The sequence below is a fragment of the Podarcis tiliguerta genome (genome assembly GCF_965153285.1).
Source record: "Podarcis tiliguerta genome assembly, chromosome: 5".
NCBI lineage: Eukaryota > Metazoa > Chordata > Lepidosauria > Squamata > Lacertidae > Podarcis > Podarcis tiliguerta.
The window spans coordinates 68,549,539-68,572,394 of NC_139538.1; the positions used below are offsets into that span (position 1 = coordinate 68,549,539).

At 44.6% G+C, this 22,856-nt stretch overlaps 1 protein-coding gene across 1 annotated transcript in view; it reads left to right on the forward strand.

Moving 5' to 3' along the window:
• The window catches only part of CDH23 (cadherin related 23), a 406,157-nt gene that overhangs the window by 230,020 nt on the left and 153,281 nt on the right, over window positions 1–22,856 (forward strand). The window contains exons 14-17 of the mRNA XM_083441382.1: window positions 14,130–14,194; window positions 15,448–15,685; window positions 20,720–20,825; window positions 20,920–21,047. Of these exons, the coding sequence (XP_083297508.1) occupies window positions 14,130–14,194; window positions 15,448–15,685; window positions 20,720–20,825; window positions 20,920–21,047 (537 nt within the window). The remainder of the gene's footprint in view (window positions 1–14,129; window positions 14,195–15,447; window positions 15,686–20,719; window positions 20,826–20,919; window positions 21,048–22,856) is intronic.

Sequence of the window (22,856 nt, forward strand, 5' to 3'; positions counted from 1 at the left end):
CTTCTCAGTAGTGGCACCCACCTTGTGGAACACCCTCCCATCAGATGTCAAAGAAATAAACAACTATCTGACATTTAAAAGACATCTGAAGGCGGCCCAGTTTAGGGAAGTTTTTAATGACTGATGTTTTAATGTATTTTTATTGTTGGAAGCAGCCCAGAGTGGCTGGGGAAACCCAGCCAGATGGGCGGGGTAGAAATAATAAATTATTATTAGTAGTAGTATTAGTATTAGTATTAGTATCACCATCATCATCATCTTAGAGTCTAGGATCCCTGGTTGTGTGCCTTGTTTTGAATGAACTATGTGAGAAACAGAGGATAAAGAAACATGGGGACATGGATGTCTTCAACCTCTATAGTGTGGCAAAGATGCAACACAGTACCTATGCTATCTTGACAGCGTAAGCATCCCACCCCCTGTAAATCCATGGGATTTGGTGACACTGAAAACTGGATTTAAATTCCTTGTTGGCTTTCTGTCTCTTTGTGTAGGGTATGACCCACTAAGAAACTTCATCTTTGCTAGAAAAGCAGGCATTCACTGAAATGAAAAATTGCAATAGCCACAAAATTAAAGGTGTCCAAAGTGTGTGTTCTGACTTCTCTTCCTTGCCTTCTGTCAAACAACAATAACCTGCATTATTTCCCATGTTACCTCACTAAGACATATGAGCCTGCATCCCATGACTTAGTAACTCCTTCAGTTTCTAAAAGGCCCCACTCATCCTGATCCTGATCCAGTTTACACTGGTGTAAATCAAAAGTAATCCCTTAGAATTTATTCTGGGAAAGCTGGACCTCAAGTGAACCGAGATGGAGAGCGGATTGCTTTTTCCATCTCAAGACAATCACAGCCTGAATGTGTCAAATGCATTTTGCCTTGGCAGTGCAATGATGTTTTTGAGTCTGATGATTACGCACATTATTGCCGTCCCAGGTAAAATGGCAGATCCATCACTGGCAGAATGGGTGAGAAAACAAGCTGCTGCCCTTGTGCTTCTACAACTGGAAAGTATAGCAGCTGGTGAAATTCTCTGTGTGTGTGTCGGTCTGTCTCTCAAAAAGATAAGGAATCGGGCATGTCTAGCAACGCTTTCTCTGAGATGGCTTAGTAGGTCTTGCAAAATTGCAAAAGTCAGGAAGTTTGTGGAGCCCAGCTTCAGCTCCTCCAGGGACTGTGAATTAATCTGATTGGGCTCCATAGAGCCACTCTCCCAACCTTGCACCACATAACCTCCTTTTAACCTTCTTCTTCTTACAGCCCCCGCCCCATGTGGATGTCAATAGAAGAAAATTATGCTTCTAGCATTGTCCATCACTAAAACACGCACTTACAAATGCAATTATAAGGAGCCTAATGGAGAAATTAGTTGTGGGTAATGCCAACATTCAATAGCATCATCAAGCTGGGTGTAAATCATTACCTCATCAATGGTCAATCCTTACATTTGGAAAGCCTACTTGTCTTCTTGTTCCTGTCCTTTTGCACCATGCTTGCACTAAATGAGAAGCAAAGGGTTGGCTTGGTTACTCTGGACACCTGCAAGGTGTGGGGGGAAATCAGGAGAATGGGCATATGCTATGCTACATAAAGTAATTTGTGATGATCCAGGGTGCCCATCCCATTTTTAACAGAACAAGCTGATTGGCTTATGGCCTGGTTTCCATGCAATGCTAAACCATAGTTTAACATAAACTGTGGTTTAGCATGCATGCATTTGCCTCGCCTCCTGCCTGTGGAAGAAAGAAACAAGCTGCAGTCTAGCTTGTCATAACATGTGAAGTCAGGCTCGTCGTCCCCCCCCCCCAAGAAACCGTGATCCGTAAGCCAAGGACAAACTGTATGTGAAACTGCATATTATTATTATTATTATTATTATTAATAATAATAATAATTTTAACCATTGTATAGCCTTGCCTAAATGTTAGAATTACTCATGTTGGAAGGCTAGTGTTCTTACCTAAAGAATTTGCCAACCTGTTTCTTGTTCTTAATCAACTGGATCTCCCATATTTTTCGCTCTATAAGATGCACCCGACCGTAAGATGCACCTAGTTTTAGAGGAGGAGAACAAGAAAAAAAATATTGTCTCCCTCTCTGTGCAGCGCCCCTTCAGCGAAGCGGCGCCCCTTCCGTTTTTCCTCCCACTTCGCTGAAGGGGCACTGTGCAAAGAGGGAAAGCCATGCAGTGTCTCTCCGGCGAAGCGAAGCCAGGAGAGCAAGAGGGATCCCTCTTGTTCTCCTGGCTTCAGCGAAAGCAACGCGAAGCCTCCAGAGTGCAGCGGGCACTCCTGCTGCGCTCCAGAGGCTTCTGACGGCTATCCCTGAAGCCAGGAGAGCAAGAGGGGTTGGGAAGTCTAGTGTAGGAGAGTTTTCCCATTCTCTAAGTTGCTTGGTTTGAATTAAGCACTCTTAAGTGCTGAACCATTCCTTTTTCCAAGGGCATGATTTCTGCCTTATGCATCCGTCGAGCTTGTTTTAAAATGCAAGGCAATGGAATACACATGAGAAGGAAGCCAGTACTAGTTCGTTGATTCCCAAAATGAGGGGTGCGCACTATAAAATGACAGTAGCCATTTTTAAAACTCCCAGCTAAGGGACAGGTTGTAGTATTAACAAGTTGAAGATATCAGCGAAGCTTTTATTGGACGCTGCCTGTGGAAGAATCTAACATAAATCCTACATGAGCTCTGTTGGTTGCTGATTTGTTTCTGGATCAAATCCCAAAAGTTGAAGGCATGCTGTATTACCTCCATTTGTTGTGCCCATACCTATTCATATCCACTAGTTTCAGCTTCCTTAAAAACTACTGTTTTTCTCCAGCCTTGGTGCTGAAGGCCAGCACTGTTTCAGAGCACAGGGATCATATTTGGTCAATCCCTCATGTCTCTTGTCAGGGAACTGCCATCGGCAGGACAGGAGGTGCCAAGGCTCTCTGAGGTAGAGAGAGACTTGACACCTGAAGAGGGAACCAGTAGGGGGCGAACAGGAACGTCAAGGGAAGGAGAGTCGGAGGAATGGCTCAGAGATGCTTCCAGTGAAAACAGTGGGGAAGTCTCAGGACCTCCTATAGGAACACCCGTTCCTCGGCGGAAACTGTCACGCAGAGAGTCCAGAAGACGTGTTTCCGTTAAGGAGCTTTTATGTTGGAAACGTTTCCGAAAGCAGCCACTTTCGGATTCTGCTAGCGACTGACGCAGCCATGCTGGAGGGGCTCCGTCACAGGCAGAGGTTTGAGAAGCTGTTCAAACTCTGAGGGATTGCAATTTACACACAAGCAGCTCTTCATCCCATCACAGCAATCCGAAAGTCATCGACAGCTAGCTTGTGCCAGGGAGAGGCATCATGAGCGAACCAGCAGGAACCGGAGGGGCAGCTGGAGGAGGTCCAAGCCTGGAGGAAAGGTATAGGACGTTGGAAATCCAGCTTGCCTTGCAGACGGCGAGGCTGGAAGAAAGGAGGGCTCAGGATGCAGAGAGGGGGAGGGAGAAAGCCACCCCACTCAACAGAAAGATGCCAGGATTGGTGCAGAAATTTGGGGGGGACCCCAGGAACTACCATGCCTTTAGGACAGAGATGCAATATGCTCTCAATCTGCAATTCGATGACTTCCCTGATGAGGAATCGCGAGTGGCTTTTGTAATTAGCCACCTCGAATCGGGGGCGAAGGACTGGGTTAGACCCTTGATGGCAGCAAATAATGAGATCCTAAAGGACGCGATGAAGTTTTTTCGTGCCATGGACCTGATGTTTTCCAGTGACATTGAGCAGGGAGGGGTGCGAAGGCAGTTAATGGCTTGCAAACAGGGAAACCGGACTGTCCGTGAGTACTGGACTGAGTTCACTATGTTGATTCATCGATTGGGGTGGGACTTGGCTTCTGAGCCCATTCAAATGCTTTTCGAAGAGGGTCTGTCTTCGTCCTTGAAAGATGAACTTTCCCGGAACCCCAGAGCAGAGTCTATGGACCAGCTGACTAAAGCCGCGCTAGCCATTGGAGCGCGCCAGGAAGCGAGGGCTTTGGAGAAGCGGGAGGGGAAAGGAGAACGTTGGAGGGAGCTCCGCATTCCAGACATTCCAGAGCAGCCTTTCCCGCCGGCAGAGCCGATGGAAGTGGGAACAGCGCGTGCGCGCACAGTTTCAAACATCGGTGAAGGGCGGAAGAAAGAGGGAAAGGGCGGGAAAAAATGCTATCTCTGCCAACAGCCAGGACACTTTGCCAGAGTCTGTCCACGGAGAAAGGAATGGCAAGGCATGGCAGGAGCTGTTGGGGGAGAGGAGGAGGAAAGCACAGAGCAAGTAAAAGCCAACGCCTGGCTGCCGTCGGGGCACAGCAGCCAGGCTCAAAAGCAGTGAGAGTGCCCGCACCAGAACCTCCCAGGCCTGCTCTAGTGATAGAGGTGTTGCTAGAGCTGCCAAATGGACACCCCCTACAGATCAAGGCCCTGCTGGATTCAGGCAGCTCCTGTAATTTCATGAGTAAGGAGTTCGCAGCTGAGCACCAGATACAAACCCTCCCCTTAAGTAAACCCCTGCAGGTAACCACGATTGACGGCAGAGAGCTGTTGGGAGGAGAAGTGAACCAACAGACAGTTCCCATGATAATGAGGGTGGCAAGACACACCGAGAGGATAGCGTTTAATGTGGCCACATTGGGAGGAGCTCCCATTATTTTGGGGATGAGCTGGCTGGCACTTCACGATCCTCTAGTGGGATGGCACCAGAGGGTGGTCTCCTTTGGGTCGGCGCATTGCCTGGAACACTGCAAGCAGGGGAAGGATCCAGGGGGAGCCAAGATCACCTTAGCTGGGATGGAGGTAATGAAGCAAGGGGAGGTGCCTCCGCAATATGCAGATCTGAGCAACGTATTCAGCGAAAGAGAAGCGGACAAACTGCCGCCGCATAGACCCTTTGACTGTCAAATCAACCTACTCCCGGGGGCTCAACTCCCAGTGGGCAAGCTGTACGCCATGTCAGACAGGGAGATGCAGGAGCTGAGGGAGTTCATTGACAAAAACCTGAAGAGGGGTTTCATCAGAGAGTCCCGAGCGGTGGGGGGCAGCCCAGTGTTTTTTGTGGACAAAAAAAACACAGATAAGCCGAGACTTGTAGTGGATTTCAGGGCCCTAAACGCCGTGTCGGAACCCCTGGCCTTTCCTATGCCCCGAATTGATGACATTCTGACCAGGGTGAGGAAGGGGAAGATTTTTACAAAACTGGACCTGAGGGGGGCGTATAATCTGATATGAATAAGGAAGGGGGATGAATGGAAGACCACCATGTTCACCCCTTTGGGAGCATTTGAATACCTCGTAATGCCCTTCGGTCTCCAAGCCGGCTCCGCATGTTTTCAAGCTTTCATCAACCACGTCCTGGGGCCGTTGCTCTACAAGAATTGTGTGGCCTTTTTGGATGACGTGTTGGTGTATTCGGAAAATGAAGAGCAGCATGTGAGGGACGTGAGAGAAGTGTTGGGCCGGCTGCAAGCCAATCAGCTGTGGGTGAAACTGGAGAAGTGCCAGTTTCATGCCAAGGAGGTGGAATTCCTGGGGTACCGCCTGTCAGACCAAGGATTGGCCATGGATCCAGGCAAGGTCCAGGCGGTGCTGGAATGGAAGACACCGAAAACCAAGAAGGATGTGCAAAGATTCCTGGGGTTTGGGAACTTTTATCGGAAGTTCATCAAGAATTTTGCACACTTGACGGCGCCCATCACCGACTGCCTCAGTAGCAAGAAGAAATTTGTTTGGACGGCGGAGGCGGAGAGAGCTTTTGAAGAACTGAAAAGGGCTTTCGCTTCGGAAGAACAACTTCTGCATGTGGACCTACAGAAGCCCATGAGGGTGGAGACAGACGCGTCAGACAGAGCGGTGGGGGCTGTGCTTCTTCAGCCGGGAAGAAATACGTCGGAGTGGAGACCGTGTGCCTTTTTCTCGAGGAAGCTGAATAAGTCCGAGCGGAATTACACGGTGTATGACAGGGAACTACTTGCCATTCACGAAGCGTTCCGGAGGTGGAGACATTTATTGATTGGGGCACAACACAAGGTGCAAGTGTGCACCGACCACAAGAATTTGGAGTATTGGAGAACAGCTCGAGTACTCAACCAACGGCAAGTGAGATGGGCACAGGAATTTTCCAAATTCCACTTTGAGATTTGTTATGTACCAGGCCCAGAGAACGTCAGGGCGGACGCTCTCTCACGCAAACCAGAGTACTTGGAAGGGGAGGGGGCAAGCGAAGAAAGACATGTCATTCCTGAGGACCGCTGGGTGTGTGGGGCGGCGCTGGTGGGGAGACGAGAGCTGGTAGAAGAAACGGAAACTGACGAATATGCCCAAAATAAGCTCAGAGGCCTCAGGGGAGAGGGTGAGAGCCCGGAGGGTTTTGAAGAAAGAAATGGGGCATTGTATTACAAAGGGGCACTGTATATACCAGAAGGTGAATTGAGAGGGAGGGTACTCAAGCAGTTGCATGATAGTCCCACGGCGGGACATTTTGGACAACACAAGACCATGTGGATGGTCACCAGGGAGTTTTGGTGGCCCAAGGTGAGGGAAGATGTAAAGGAGTATGTAAGAGGGTGTGACCAATGCCAGAGGGCCAAGGGGGAAAGAAGGGCGCCGGCAGGGTTATTGGAACCACTACCCACGCCAGAACGGCCTTGGGAGGCGGTATCAATAGATTTTATGACGGATCTGCCCAAATCCAAAGGGAAGACGGCCATCATGGTAGTAGTGGACCTGTTAACTAAGATGTGCCACTTTGTAGCATGTTCACATGCAGTCACAGCGGAAGAAACAGCGAAGTTGTTTGTAGAACAAGTCTTCCGGCTGCATGGCGCCCCCTTGAGGGTTGTCTCGGACCGCGGGAAACAATTTACTTCCAGGTTCTGGAGGAAGCTCATGAGCTTGCTGCACGTGGAAGTCAATTTTTCGACGGCCCGGCATCCTGAAACCAACGGGCAGGCGGAAAGAGCAAATGGCATCCTCCAACAATATCTGAGGTGCTATGTCAATGACAGAGGGAATGATTGGGTCGAAAAGCTGGCGCTGGCAGAATTTGCCTACAACAATGCGGAGCATGTGTCCACAGGGATGAGCCCCTTTTTGGCCAATTACGGGTGTCACCCCAGGGCATTCCCGGGGGAGGGGGGCGAGAGATGGAGCGTCCCAGCGGCCGAACATTTTGTAGAAGAGATGGAAGCGATCCATCGTCAGCTTCAGCTCAACTTAGAAAGGGCCAAGGCTCAATATAAGAAGCAGGCAGACAAGAACAGGAGGGAAGGTGAAACCATAAGGGTGGGGGATCAGGTGTGGTTGTCCACCCAAGGGTTGCCGTTCAAAGGGGGTTGTAAGAAATTAAGACCCAAGAGATTGGGACCCTTTGAGGTCATTCAGCAGGTCAACCCAGTGGCTTTCAAACTCCGGTTACCCAACCACATGAAATTGCATCCAGTGTTCCACAGGTCATTACTGTCACCGTACAAGGGGGGAGGTGAAGAGGAGCACACCAGGGGACCGGTCTTGGAAGAGAGGGAAAGCAGTAACCATGTAGCGGAAATCCTCGATTCCAGGTGGAAGGGCAATCAGGTGGAGTATTTAGTGGCGTGGGAAGGGGAACCGGAGTCAGAAAACACCTGGGTGACTGCAGAGGAGGTCAATGACGAGGTTTTAACAGAAACGTTCCACCAAAGATTCCCGCGGAAACCACAGCCGGTAGCAAGGTTTAGAAGGGAGTATTTCGGCACCACAGACGAGGAAGAGGAACTGGAAGGATTCGCGGAGTCGGAGTTGGAAGAAGGAACGGACTCAGATGACGAGGAGTACCGAGAGACTAGGAACCACAACGAGTGGAGAAAGGTGTTCGAAACTTCAGACGATGAGGAAGGTTCTTTCCGGGGTTTTACCTCCTCACAACCCGTAGGGGAGGAGACGGGAGGGGGTGAAGGGGGCCCTGGAGGGGAGGTGGATGTCAGGGAACTGCCATCGGCAGGACAGGAGGTGCCAAGGCTCTCTGAGGTAGAGAGAGACTTGACACCTGAAGAGGGAACCAGTAGGGGGCGAACAGGAACGTCAAGGGAAGGAGAGTCGGAGGAATGGCTCAGAGATGCTTCCAGTGAAAACAGTGGGGAAGTCTCAGGACCTCCTATAGGAACACCCGTTCCTCGGCGGAAACTGTCACGCAGAGAGTCCAGAAGACGTGTTTCCGTTAAGGAGCTTTTATGTTGGAAACGTTTCCGAAAGCAGCCACTTTCGGATTCTGCTAGCGACTGACGCAGCCATGCTGGAGGGGCTCCGTCACAGGCAGAGGTTTGAGAAGCTGTTCAAACTCTGAGGGATTGCAATTTACACACAAGCAGCTCTTCATCCCATCACATCTCTTTTTTTACATTGCAACTGGCAACCATTATTACATTGTGTCTGGCAATGAATGCACCCGCAATCAACAAAGAAAAAGGAGACTGGAGTGGGTGGTTATGCCTGAGAAGTCTATAATTTAAAAATTATTCTAATAATGTTTATGGAGATTTTAGACTCTGTCTCTTGCCGGGGGGGGGGTTAAACATGAAGCATAGAGTTGTACCCAGAAATCGGGCCCCTTTTTTGCAGAATGGCTTGTTCTCTGGGGACTATTTGGCTGACGGACCATCTGGATACCTGCAGTCAGATGAACTAGCCACATTAGCTTGCAGCAACCTGAGAGCTATCTGCCAAAGGAAAGTATAGGACTGAACATGAGGAAGTGGCCATCTTGCATGACCAGCTCGTTAGCCTTCTCCCTAATGAGGTGTGACACATTTTATCCAAGGATACAAGGAACCCTTTTCCCAAAGACATGTTTGGAGCCAATGAAAACCGAAGTCTGATTTTGCGAGGCCATACTGTGACAATAACCCACCCAAGAGGAAATTGCAACTCTCTTAGCCTCCAGCTGGCAGGGCAGGTTAAACACCTGGAAAGTCTGCTGCATGGGATTGAAGGGTTGCAAATTGATAGGTACATCAGCATCCTACCAGGCAGCCCCTGCCAAACCAAGCAGCAGTATTGCTGACTAGAAGACGGTACAATTAAAGGAAGAGAAAGCCTTTGGTTGCTTGTGGGGGAAGGCAGGGGAGGAGAGAGAGAAAAACCAAGCAGATGGCACATTTTGATCTCCTTCCAACAAAGTTCAAATCTTCTAAGCTTATCATACAAAATGCTTAAATATCAAATAGTTGGCCGACCCTGAGATGCAAAGGTCCCTTAAAAGCCATACTACGGTATTTCACCCTCCTAACTTGGCCTTTTGGAACTCACTGTGAAACGTTCTTATTCTGACGCTTTGTAATCCCTTAGCCAATTGGTGGGTTCAGACAAGTAATTGGGTTTCAATAAACTCGTGAGAGATTGTTGATCTTAATTGACAGACCTCAAAATTGGGGCACTGACCCGTTAACATGTTTGCAACAGCATTTTCCCCTCAGTGAAATTATGCAGTTAAAGAACAAGCAGCTATGTGTTTGCCTGTGTTTAATTATTAATGCGCTGTGCTTCCCAAAATCAGAATGGGTTTTGTTATTTGACATGCAGTGAAAAATCGCAAGAATTTTCACTTGAAAGTGGAGCCATGTGCAAAGGTCCTTGATGATAGCTCAACAGTGGTGTGTCTGTTATAATGTGTGTGTGCGTGCATGTGCGTACACACACCTGCAGTAAAGCATATGGTGTCATCCATCTCAGGGCACCTCCAAATTGGTGTTCTTTTGCAGGTGTACTATGTGACATCTCACTGATGCAATAATAGTGCGTTGATGGTGGATATATGCTGGGCTGTCCACGAAGCTTGCTTTATTAGTTGTTCTGCAATGCCTCTGCAATGTTACTGTATTACTGCTGTCTGAAGCATCCATCTTGCCATGTAGCACAACAAAACCAGAACCAGAAACATACCTCTCTCCCAAAAGAGTGGGGGGCAAGAAGAATACTCATGGTATGAAAAATTGTGGGTTTCCAGGAGGAAGCTGTGAGGCATGCACTAAAACAAAGCAGCATACCTGCCCCAAAATTTTCGAAGGTACAGATAATATTGATATTGAGCTCACAATACAATCATGACCACCAGTCATTGTGAAGGCACAATAAAAAGCACATCGGGGGGGGGGGGGGGCTTAGCATTGCTATTTTTCTAGAAAAAGAGGTGACAGAACTCACCACAAGCACCTCCCTCATTCTCTTAGAATGTCAATGGTGCCCACCTGAGAGGTGACATAACTGAGTTCCGGAAAATTCCGGATGGAAAAAAGCCGTGGGGCTAAAATGAGATTAACATCTAAGTGAGAAGTTAATTCCTAATGACATATTGGTTGTGGTTGTGGTTTTTTTATAATTAAGGTTCATTTTTACACAGATAAAATATTATATAGAAGGTATATAATTAAATGTAACGTGTGCTCTGGAATAATGCTGCTCAACCAGAAGTGATGCAAACATGCAACTCAGCAGGTTGAAAAGGTATTCAACATATAGCTGGATTCTCTGACATAGTTTTCTGTATTTTCACTTACACCTGTCTCAGGCTCCATCTGTTGAAGCCACTTCCTTCATCCGCTGCATCTGTCTCCAGCCATTACTACCATCACTAAGCTTAGAATAGAAAAAGATCCAAACTTTTGTGGTCCCCTCATCATGGTCTCTTCAAATACAGGCAAGGCCAAAGGTATATAAAAGAAAGTTAGAGCAGAACTCTCAAGTATATGTAACTCATAGAGCCCTTTGAATTTGGGCATGAAGTGTGTGTGTGTGTTTTTACACTGCTTTTACTCACATCCATCATCCTCTAAGAAGCTCAGACAGAAATCAATTTAGAAAATAAGTTAAAAAACAAGATGGTTTGGTATTTTATTCCATATTTCTCATTTTAAAATACAAATTTGTCCCCTTTGCCTTTGCTGCCATTCATGCATATTTTATATATTCATTAGAGCCGAGACTTTAAAACACCCACAAATCTTGCTTTGCTCACGAAGAGTGACACTGTGAGCTTTACCCGCTTTCCTGTTATTTTTTGCCATGACCAGATTGTGAAATCTGTCATGGCTTTATAAGATTTGCAAGGACATCATCCTGGTGATGAAGGTCTCAGATTCTACTGAGAGTGAGACTCCCTCTTGTCTCCCCTTACTGTTCCTTATGCATTAACTTGTAGCACTCCTAGAAAAGTTGTGAACAACAGAGACAACAGAACTTCATAATCAACTATGCCCCTTGTACCAGTTACTGACAACTATCCCATTGATTTAACTTGGTATTATCATAAATTAGGATGTACAAGCATTCCTCAGTTCCTTGACACTTCCATCTGGTTTAATTCAGTTTACATTTTCAACTGCAGTTGTGTATGTGTGTGTATTGCGTAAGTCTGTGTTCCCTTTCATTGTCCTCTGTTGCAAAAATATACAGATTTTTACATAGCCCAGAATAGACAAGACGTATCAATATATATTTACAGATTAATTGCCTTCCCTGTATGTACCCTCTTAAAGATAATGCAATAGGTAGGCCTGTTAGATTTGTCAGCATTAAGAAACAAGAACAGCAAAGGGGCACCAGTATACATTAATTAATACATAAGTAATGTTTCTTGCAAACTAGTTTTTGTGTCTATTTATATATCATGTGTGCCTGTTTTGTTTTGTTTTTTTAAAACCACTCAAAGATTCATGGTTAGTTGTTTTAATTTTTAAATGTTGTTTTTAATCTAATCTGCCCTGGAACCTTAGAGTGAAGGGGGTGGTAACAAATAGTAGTAGTAGCAGGAAAAAGAAGAATTATTGTGGAGACTTAGATAAGTAGCTTTCTCAGTAAGTCAGTACAGCAATGTGGATCAAATTGGTGTGCAGAAATAGACCTTGGATGTCCTATTTTCAAAGGATTCCTCTGACATCCCTAATCATAAATACAAATAAAATATGTGCGTGGATGTGTGTGTATACATTCACTCATTCTTTACAAGTACCAAAATCTAAGGAATGTGCCAGTAATCCGTACTAAGAACAGATCCATGCTGTCATGCAGACTCCAATGTTCCCCATGTACGGCTTCAAATACAAAAGGTGACGGGAGGAGTTAACTTCAAAATGTGCTGAGGAAAAAAAAGTATGTTTTATTCATGAAAGCAGCTATTATGCTTAGTGCATTTCAAGTATAACCACTCTTATCAGAGGCTCATATCACAAGTGCTCTCCCAAAACACAAAGGAACTCCCCATTCAGGAGATAAAGAAGGGATGATAATTCCTATGATTTATACCCCAAACACATCAGGCATACATAAGAGCTGTAAGCAGGAGTGCTTTCCTCAATAAAGCATACTTTTTCTTAAGCACCTGTTGAGATTCACATCCTCTTCGGGGTTTGGTAGTCTAGATCATCCTTCATAGAATTGGCATCCTCCAGATGTTTTAGATTACAGTACAGTTACGCCGGCTGGGGCTGATGGGAGATGTAGTCCAAAAAAGGGAGACACCCTCTCCATGGAAATGGCAGAAAGCACAAAAAAGTATATATTTCTTACAAAAGAGACAAAAAACATTTTATTCCTGAGGTGTGAGAGTTGATTCATCACATATGAAAGTGGGATCATTGATGACATCAACATGTCATTAAAGATGAGAATTGACTCCAGTTACCTGAATCGGCTCCTTTGTGTAAATAACACACTTGTCAGAAACACCCCTGGCTGTTTTCTTTTACAACTTTCATCCATGACAAAGTTACAGTTCTTATCTAAAATAAAGTTCCTTTATGTGGAGTTTTTAAATCTTCCTTCTGTTTATGCTCTTATGAAATTCAAGTATCTGGGCCTTCATGGCTGTTTTCCTTGACTTTTTCAACCTTACAGGTTTTTGACTCGGGTATATTTTTCATATCAGTAATTCTCTGCATACAGAGAACATACATAATAAGTCATGGTGTGCAAGCGGCAGTGTATTTTTACTTAAGAATTCCAACAGGAATGGTTTTGAAGGTTGCAGAACTATAGAAGTGGAAATAAGAGTTGCACTGGAGAAAACATGGTCACGGATACCAAACTAGATTTTTAGCCTATGAAGAAAGTAGCCTATGAAGAAAGTAATCCTATCATCTTATAAAAGTCACAGATCTCCCTACCATATGCATTTGGAATAAAATGTAGCCTTCTGGAAGCGATGCATAGGTGGTGATAACTGTTGCTGAAGCAACAGTTCAGGATAAAGGTATGGAGGACTCACAAAGTCAAGACGGTTAAGCGGAGCTGAGGAGTAAGAGAAGAGGACGTTTTGTCTGACGTGGTGATACTGCTTATACAGCTTTGTATCATCTTCTCATTTTAATTTTAGTATATTTTAAATTGCTGTGAGATTCCTCGAGTCTCTTTTAGAACTATGCATTGAAAAAGTGTAATAAACTAGGTACAAAACTTTGAAAAAGAAATAATAATAATAATAATAATAATAATAATAATAATAATATCTTTATTGTCATTGCCCCCTTCGGGGACAACGAAATTACCTGGCTGCTCCATAAAAACACTAATTAAAAAATATAGTAAAATACAGCAAGGAGATTAGATGACTTTCAAAGTCCGGGCTTCCCATTCAGGGCCGAGATCGCTCTGGAGAAGAAGCTGTTCTTAAGACGGCTCGTTCTTGTCTTCATCGTCCTGTATCTCCGTCCCGACGGCAAGAGCTCGAAGAGACAGTGACCAGGATGCGATGGATCTTTTACTATGTCCAGTGCCTTCCTATGGCACCTTGTGGCATAAATCTGCTCTAAGTCCCAGAGCCCACATGGGCTCAATTTGTACCCCAAATCAGAGTGATTAGAAATGGAAAGTTCAACAAATTTATTGCGAGCTGATTCTGGCTAGGTTACACTGTTTTTACCCTTTTCTATGCAGTTTTAATTGGTGGTGGTGCCAGGAAATGGATATGTAACTTAGAAGAAAAAAGTGATACTATTAATAAGATTAATGGTTCTGCCCTAGGCCAACTCGATTTTGATTAGATGCTCTTGCATGATTTTCAAATATGCTTTAATATACTATGAGATTTCCTTCTCATAAATATTTTTACTACTAGCATTGATTTCTTTTCTTAATTTTTAGGCTACAGACAATGATGTGGGCTCTTATGGGAAAGTTAGCTATTATTTCAGTGATGATCCTGACAGGTAAGTACCACTGCTATCTCTAGGGGTTCCTCAATTTATCCTAGTGTGGTTCTGATTCTTGTTGTTTATAGTGTGCATTTACTTCCTTCATAGCAGCTAAACTCATGCAAAACTATGACAACAGATAAGGATCTTCTATCATCGTACGTTTCCCGGGAGTTGATCTGGAAAGTGGGTATTCACCCAGTTAACAAAATTGTTAGTTCTGGATTGCTCTGAATGTGTCTCTCCTCTGCTTGCTGGTGAAACCTGCTGAAGAAACCAAGCAAAGAAAATCACTGTTTACTGTCCAAGGAGCAGGGCTGGCCCACCTACAAGGCAAGCTGAGGATAGCAGATCCAGCTTCCAAGGAATGTATTGCCTGCTACTGCTGCCACAGTACCAGTGATCATTGTGGCACGCTCCTTGGAGGCCGGATCTGTCACCTTCTCAACAGCCACCCGCCCAATGCCACCTTCAAAGCAGCCTCTTGGTGAATAGGAATCATTGCTGGTCTCTTCCCGCCCCTAGGGTGGAGATTGCAGGGGCTAACCTCTGGGGTGTCCTGGGCTCTGCACCCACCTGGCATGATTCAAAGCAGGCCCCTTTCCTCCCTGCAACAGCCTTTGATTCCCACTTCGACCTTCAGGTCAGGTTGATTTGGTTCCACTCTTCACCCTTGTTCCCAATGTAAATTCCAATGTAAAGTTTATGTATGAACTATTTATGGAGCAAATGCTGTAGTTCACATTACAAACTAATTATGGAACAGATCTGTCAAGTTCTGGCCATCCTGCATCCAAGTTTACTGGCCTTGCATTGGAGTGTCCAGAACTGAGGTCCTTGTTTATCAGGCAGCCAGGCTGGAAGATGATTAATGTTTGAGAACTCCTGAAAATGCTACCAAATCATAATGAAGGCTCAGCAGGCCCTTTGAGATCTCTTAGTTGGTTCATTAAGGTCTCTGCCTCTTGACTGGAATAACTAGGATTCTGTTCACACACAGAGGAGATTTTCTGTCCATTTAATGTGTGCGATGATGTCCCAATGTACATATGTGTGCTTTTATAATGAGAAAGCAGCCTAGGGTGGTTGCATCTCTTGGATGGAGGAGTCGGTGGGGGACATGTGGTGTTCAACCCTTTCCTTGCTGGCTGCTTTCCTGCTAAAAATTAGCCTCCAGCTCCATCTGCTTTCCCCCTACTGGTTCCAGGTGCGCAACTTGACTTGGTAGGTTTCCTTAAATAGCATTTATTTGCTGTTTTTGTCTCCAGATTCTCACTGGACAAGGATACAGGTGTAATCACGTTGATTGGCCGGCTGGACTTCGAGACAACCCAGCGTTACACATTGACTGTTATTGCCAGAGATGGAGGTGGGGAAGAGACCACAGGGAGAGTCCGAATTAACGTCCTGGATGTCAATGACAATGTCCCCACCTTTCAGAAGGATTCTTATTTGGGGGCTCTGCGGGAAAATGAGCCTTCAGTCACCCAGGTGGTCCGCGTGAGGGTAAGAAATTGTGGCTTGGATGTATGTATCTCATGTGTCCAGAATATGTAGAGTGAACATTAATGTAAATTAAAGGCCACCAACATGACCGCTATGTATGTTGCTAGAAACTATGAGAGCCAGTGTGGTGTAGTGGTTAAGTGGACTTGTAATCTGGGGAACCGGGTTCGCGTCTCCGCTTCTCCACATGCAGCTGCTTGGTGACCTTGGGCTAGTCACACTTCTCTGAAGTCTCTCAGCCCCACTCACCTCACAGGTTGTTTGTTGTGGGGGAGGAAAGGAAAGGAGAATGTTAGCTGCTTTGAGACTCCTTCGGGTAGTGATAAAGCGGGATATCAAATCCAAATTCTTCTTCTATGTCCAGATGGAACTATTTTTGTAGGTAATGTGTTCTGAGAAATGTTCATCAAGTGTACAAATTACATCACCATTTCAGAAATGGGTTTGTTTTGTGGGGAGGGGTGCACTCCACTAGAGGCAAAACCTGTCCTGAACATTCTAGGGTAGTGTCCTTTGGATTTTTTGCATGGCTCGATTTTCCCATTTTCTTTTCTTTCATTTTCCCCCCACACTTGTTTTCAACCTTCATTTCCCTGATCATCTTTTGCTTGTGGGGAGAAGGGAATATGCCCTCATTGCTGAAGCAACCAAGCCATGCTCTCTCTTGTAGTGATGCCCATCTCAATGCAAATCTCACTGAAAGTTATGGCAATGTGGAGAGGAACAACATCTGCAGTCAGATGCCAATTGGAATGGGAGCATCATTCCCCCCTACATTGTTCAACCCTTGCGACCCACCCCATTATGAGATATACTGTACCATTTTACAAATGGGTGCAGAAAAATGCCAAAATGTAAGGTGATCATTTTGTTCTCAGGAAACAATTATTTTTACAAGACATGCTCCCCTGTTTTAGCTCATCAGTATTCAAGAGGAGGAAGGTAAACAAGCTGCATAAAGAAAATTGGCACTGCCTCTCCTGACAGTAGCCCTATGGCATACCACAGAAAACACCTGCTCCACTAGGGATAATAGTATGCAGAGGTTTGGGGAATCATCATTATTGATCAGCTTTCACAACAGATTCAGATAAGCCATGAGAGGCAGATTAAAAAGAGGGGGGGAAGGCTGATTATATAATAATTATATTCATTTTATCTCCCATTATTTATTTGCGGCTTCCTTGAGATGTTTTTGCATATGTTCCAAATGATTTCTTAAAAAATTAAATGATGTGTTTTTGGAAATCATTTATCAGGCACCCAGAGCAGGAACTAAAAGCATAAACAACAAAAACTCTTGAGTTCTCTTTATGTTTAGAAGACTTATGAGAGAGGGGCTGAAATTTTTAACAGGCTAACTTTGGTCATGTGATTTATACAGATTTCCTGAGAAGGGCAGGGACAGAGTTTATGAGATCATATGATTGGATATATAGATGAAGAAGTTATGGGGTGAGACAAGTAATAAGAATGCTGAAATGCAGTGGTTAATTTGCAGAGTCTAAGTGAGGAAGAGCTAGAACTCAGAGAAATAACTAAACTCTGAGGTGAATTTGGTCACCCTGGAGTAGTTGGTTCATTTGTCTTATCCTACTAAATGCAGGAAGATTTCTATTCTACATCAGGTGCAGATATGCTTATGCATAAATCTAAGCCAAACCACGGTTTAGTGTGAATGAGTAAATAAGTGGGCTCCTGAAGAGGAGATTGTGATTGATGGCTTTGCTTCTCCCCAGTCCTTATGCTGCTGCACTGTGCAAAGCTGTGGTTTGGCTTGGCTTAATGTGTTGTAAGTCATAGCACAAACCTTAGTCCTATGGTTTGTGTGGAGAATGCTAAGCCACAAGCCTAGGTTTGAATGACACAATTTAGCACAGGATCTTAGCACAGCAGCAAAACAAATGGAGAGGAGCAAAGCAGCCACAATCTCCTCCCAGTTACATTTGGTAACTCATGCTTAGCAATGGTTTGGCTTAGCATTACTTGTGGACTGGGCCAGTGATTGGTCATTTGTATGCATGTGTAGTCAGTTTGGTAATAGTCATTCTTAGCAGGGGTCAAGCACTTTATTTTATTTTTTAAATGTTTCAGTTGGCTTGCCAGTTGATGCTCTGTGCTCAAGGCAAACAGGAAGGACAGTAGTCATGTGAATTGGCTTTTACACATAAATGCAAACTCACCTCTAACACAAATCTTATTTTTGAAATCTCTTTCTTGAAGTTCACCGACTACTTTCCCCCCTTTTGTCTCTTCAGTTTCTTAGCTGGTTACACATAATAGAGCAGTGATGATATTCTAATGCTGGGAAGCTTTGCCACAAGTACACGGCACTGCTCATGGAGGCAATTAAACAGAAGTGAAATAGGAGTCAAGCATATGAGAAGGAGAAAGCTTGGAAGCCCTTCCATCTACTCCTTCAGATGTTATATATGACCCTTGCAATCTAGCATGCTTCACAGTTCTTGGTGTTTGCTCCCCATCTTTTCTGCCTTACTATGTACTTCACTAGATATCATGGTGAATTTTTGAAAGTGGTAGTTGGGGTTCTGAATGTGAGGTTGTCTAGTTCAGGAAGCCATGGTCATTAAAAAGTGAGCCCATGCCACCTCTGAATTCAGATCCAACTTCTGAATGAGTTGCTGCTCCTTGCCAATCCACATACCCACACCCACCCAGCAAATAGAGTCTTGCCAGTGGGGAGGGCAGGAGGAATTGGTGGTAAGGAGGCCAAGCTGGAAACCTGATAGGCCTTATAAGCTTCAGCCTTAGAGCCTGGCCACTCCTAATTAGGGATAAATTTGATTCTGTTGGATACACCTAATTCTCACTTTCCAAAACAATGTGGGAACTGAGCCATGGCCAGACTTTGAAATAAGATAAAGTGTGCATTAAAATGAATATATTAGTCAAAATGCATTATATCAGATTATTTTGTTTTGCAAAAATGTGTGTATGAGGCAAAATTGCATACAAATGTGTGTATGAGGAGAAGCTCACATTAAAATGAGGACTGAAGCTCGGCTCATGTTTGTTTGTTTTTAAGGCTGAATTTAGACCTACAAGCTTCTCCTTCCTCTTTTTGCCACCAAGGCTGAGTTGAAATAAGTAAACTTGCTTGGAGAGGGGTGCAGGTTTGTGGGATAAATCCTGATCTTTTTATTGAGAATCCTCTAAGATAGCTTACAGGGAAAATGAGTTCATTATGAAGTGACTCAGGTAGCTCTCACTATGCTTCAGGCCCAGGATTTACTGAATCAGATTCCATTACCCTCCAAGTGATTGGGAATTCCCTTGAGGCTCTCTGAATTTCAGTGACGGGATTGGAAGGGTAACCAGAGCACATGAAGCAGGAAGAGCTGTCTTCCCATTACTCCTGAGTCCCTGTATCCTCCCCACTTAGGAGTTTCTTGTGAAAGCTGCAGCAACATAAATGCGCCATTAAAGGAAAATGTAGCCTTACTGATAGGAGCAGCACTTCCATTTGGATGTGTTTGAAGTGCATGAGTTGAGAGCGCATCCCGCTTCAGCCCTTGTTCATTGGCATTACAAAGCTTGCACAAGCTACACAAATGTACACAAAGCAATGAGCAGAGCAGGGAAGAAAGTCGGGAAGATTTTCCATTATTTGAGCTGCTCTAAATGCAGACTCAAAAGCATATGCTCATTAGAAAGAAAGGATTCGTCTGAATGCACTCATTACTCACATTATTCTCTTTTCAGTCATTCAAGAGAGTGACTTTTGGGAGGAAGGCAGTTGGCCTGTATCTTGCTGACACGATCCTAAGCTTTCCCCTTCTGGGAGGCAATAAAGATTACATGTTTCCGTGAGCACTGTTTAGAGTAGCCCCAGGGTGTGTGTGGTTTTAAAGTGATCTTCAGAGTGTTTTCACACTGCACAGCTCATTTCTGATAAACTGATACTCTTTGTAGGCAGGCAGTTTTCACCATCAAAAAGGTTTCACTTGGTGAGCAAGGGAGTTTCAGGAAGGCTTGAGCCTGCTACTTGGTTTGTCCAGTTAGAGTTATTCCCAGCCAGCAAATCTTCCACAGCCTGTCATTGGGAGCAGATTCGTTAGGTGGAGAAGTGCTCCAGCCCCCTAGTCAAAGTGGCAACTTAGCTTTTCCTTTCCAAACAGCAGACCTGCTCTTGAAGCATTGGGCAATATTACTTATAGCACCTGTTCCAGTATCATGTAGAACCTAATCAGTCCCTATTCACTGAAAGAATGATTTCCTCACAATAAAATTGGCAAGTGGAGCACTAAAACAAAAGAACAAAAAACCATCAGCAACCCTACCCAGAATATGCTGCGAATTTTGCTAGAATTTCATGGGAAATTCCTGAGAAACCAACTAAAGCTAACATTTGCATTTATGCATTTCACACTTCTGTGAGGAGTGGAAAATTCCAGGGACAACATTAGGCTTCCTTTTGGAGAAGAGATCACTATAGGCATATGGTGTTTTTACAGCATTTGGTTCATTTATAAATATACAAGTAGGGCATAGCTGGAGGCAAGAAGCATGAGCTTCCCTATCGCAGTTGGCAAATCTGTTTCCCCATGTCAGACCCTCAGAAAGGTACTTGTACCCCACGGCACCTTCAGGTTACAGCTCATCTCTCTCTCTCGTTTTCTGTCTCTCCCAAAACTGCTCTTATTGAGACTTAATTCACACACAAAGATGTTTGATCAGTCCCAACCTGGTTCAGGAGTGGGGAAGTATACACCAATTTCCCTCCAATGGGTCTCACATTCCAGGGATGAACTCTGCACCTCAAGCATTAGCTCCTGTTGAGGAACCATCAGCGAGCCATTCCTGAGCATTAAAATTCCCCAACCAAGAATATGGCTGGCATGACATGGCCAAACTCCATAAGAATATTCACACTTTTGTTTATTAATGACATTTATAAGTTATTTTATTAAACACTTGGTGGTTGTGCTGCAAGATCTTGTTATCTAAACGCTCCAATAACAGTAGGTAGGTAGATTAGATTAATATTAAATTATTTCTTCCATTTTTACCTAGGCATCAGATGAAGATTCTCCTCCAAACAACCAGATCACTTATAGCATTGTGAATGCTTCTGCATTCAGAAGTTACTTTGACATCACTTTGTCTGAAGGTTATGGAGGTGAGTGCAATACAGTGCATGTGTGTGCATTATGGTTCGACTTTTAAAATGCCTAATGTCAATAATTGCCAACACAGGCTTCTTGCCTTTTCAGTGATAAGCGTTGTCCGCCCTCTGGATTATGAGCAAGTTCCCAATGGTGTTATTTATTTGACTGTAATGGCTAAGGATGCAGGAATCCCACCACTCAACAGTACTGTCCCCATCACCATAGAGGTGTTTGTAAGTACAAACAATGCCTTCCATTTACACTTCCCAAAATGTATGTTCTTGCTCTGAGCACAGGATATGGTTCTCATTATGATTTTTTTCTTAATTCTGTTTTAGTATTAACACTGTAGTGTGTGTTGTTATCGAAGGGTGATTCCAGATGAATATTTATTGTGGAATTGTTAATAATAATAAATAATAATAAATTTTTATTTATATCCCGCCCTCCCCAGCAGAAGCTGGGCTCAGAGTGGCTAACAAAAGTAAAAATAACACAGTTTACATAAAATCACAATCAATTAATTGAAATACATTCTAAAATCAATTCATTCTAAAATCAATTCAGAGTCAAATTAATGGCAACCATTGGGCTAGAGTTCTATGAGGATCACCAAAGGAGGGGGTCAGACTGTGCCTTGGCCAAAGGCCTGGTGGAACAACTCTGTCTTGCAGGCCCTGCGGAAAGATGTCAAGTCCCTCAGGGCCCTAGTCTCTTGTGACAGAGCGTTCCACCAGATCGGGGCCACGGCCGAAAAAGCCCTGGCTCTGGTTGAGGCCAGCCTAACCTCCCTGTGGCCTGGGATCTCCAAGATGTTTTTATTTAAAGACCGTAATATCCTCCGTGGGACATATCAGGAGAGGCGGTCCCGTAGGTACGAGGGTCCTAGGCCATATAGGGCTTTTGTTGCTTCTTATACATGCAGTGGCGGCACCGGGGGGGGGATCAGAGGGTGGTGACAGAAGGAGCAAAGTGTTTTTCTAGGTAGGCAAGTTGTGTCCCACATTTTAGGATCTCTGAAAGAAAAATAACAGTATATATTAATAACAGAGACCAGGCCGGGGGCGGGGGGCGGGGAGGGAATCAAATGAGAGTTTGAGTTCCTTGTTGCGGGGCGCTTACCCCATCTGTTCCCCTAGCACCAGGTATGCATGCATGCAAGTTGTTGTTGCAAAGTCCATAGAATGTCCTGGGTATCGAAACACCAGCCTAAATTCTTATTCCCCCAATTCCATCCAACCCCCCCAACCCCCCAGATTAAGGTAAGGGAAAAATAAATGGTTGTCAACAAACCCATTTGCAATATTTCAGTGGCCCATTTGCAAATTAAGCCCTTGTCTAGAAGTATCCTAAGACTCTCAAAAGCCACAGAGCAAGGTTTGTCTGCTGCTTTCTCTTCAACCTTCCTTAAACCCACTCTTCAGCTGGAAAAGAAAAGACTGCCGGGGAGGCTTACAGATATCACTAACAAGAGAGTCCCTGCTGCCCTCAGGCTTGCACTCTAGAAGAAGAGCTCCATCTCTCCCCCCCCCCCCTATAAACTAAGCAGCTAGATGACATTCAAGGGAAGAGCCTGATGAAGTTGGTCTTTCAACAGAGCCAATAGAGATGGAGTAGCCACCAGATCTTGTGGTAGTAGCAGAAAGAGAAAACTTCTGGAATTAGAGACTCAAGACCTTAATACTGCCTGGACCTTAATCTGGAAGGTCACAATTGATTTCTATTTGGTCTTTTCTTTGAAAAAATGAAATGAAACAACACTGCTGCGCATGCCCACATTCCTAAGAATAATTTCATCCTTAGCATTCTTGAAGTCTGTCGCCTTGCTTTGCAGCATTCACTTGAAATCCCAGCTGTATTACTGAGGAAGGCAGAAGCTGAAACATTTAACTAAACAGTTCTAGGCATATCTCTGTTTTCACATAACTTGCCTGGAGGCAAGGCCTGTCTTTCCGTTTAGTCATTGTACAGCACCTACTTGCTTTAATTGCTTCTGCACTCTTGGCTTTTAACTACTGGTTCTCAGCATGACTTAAGGCAGG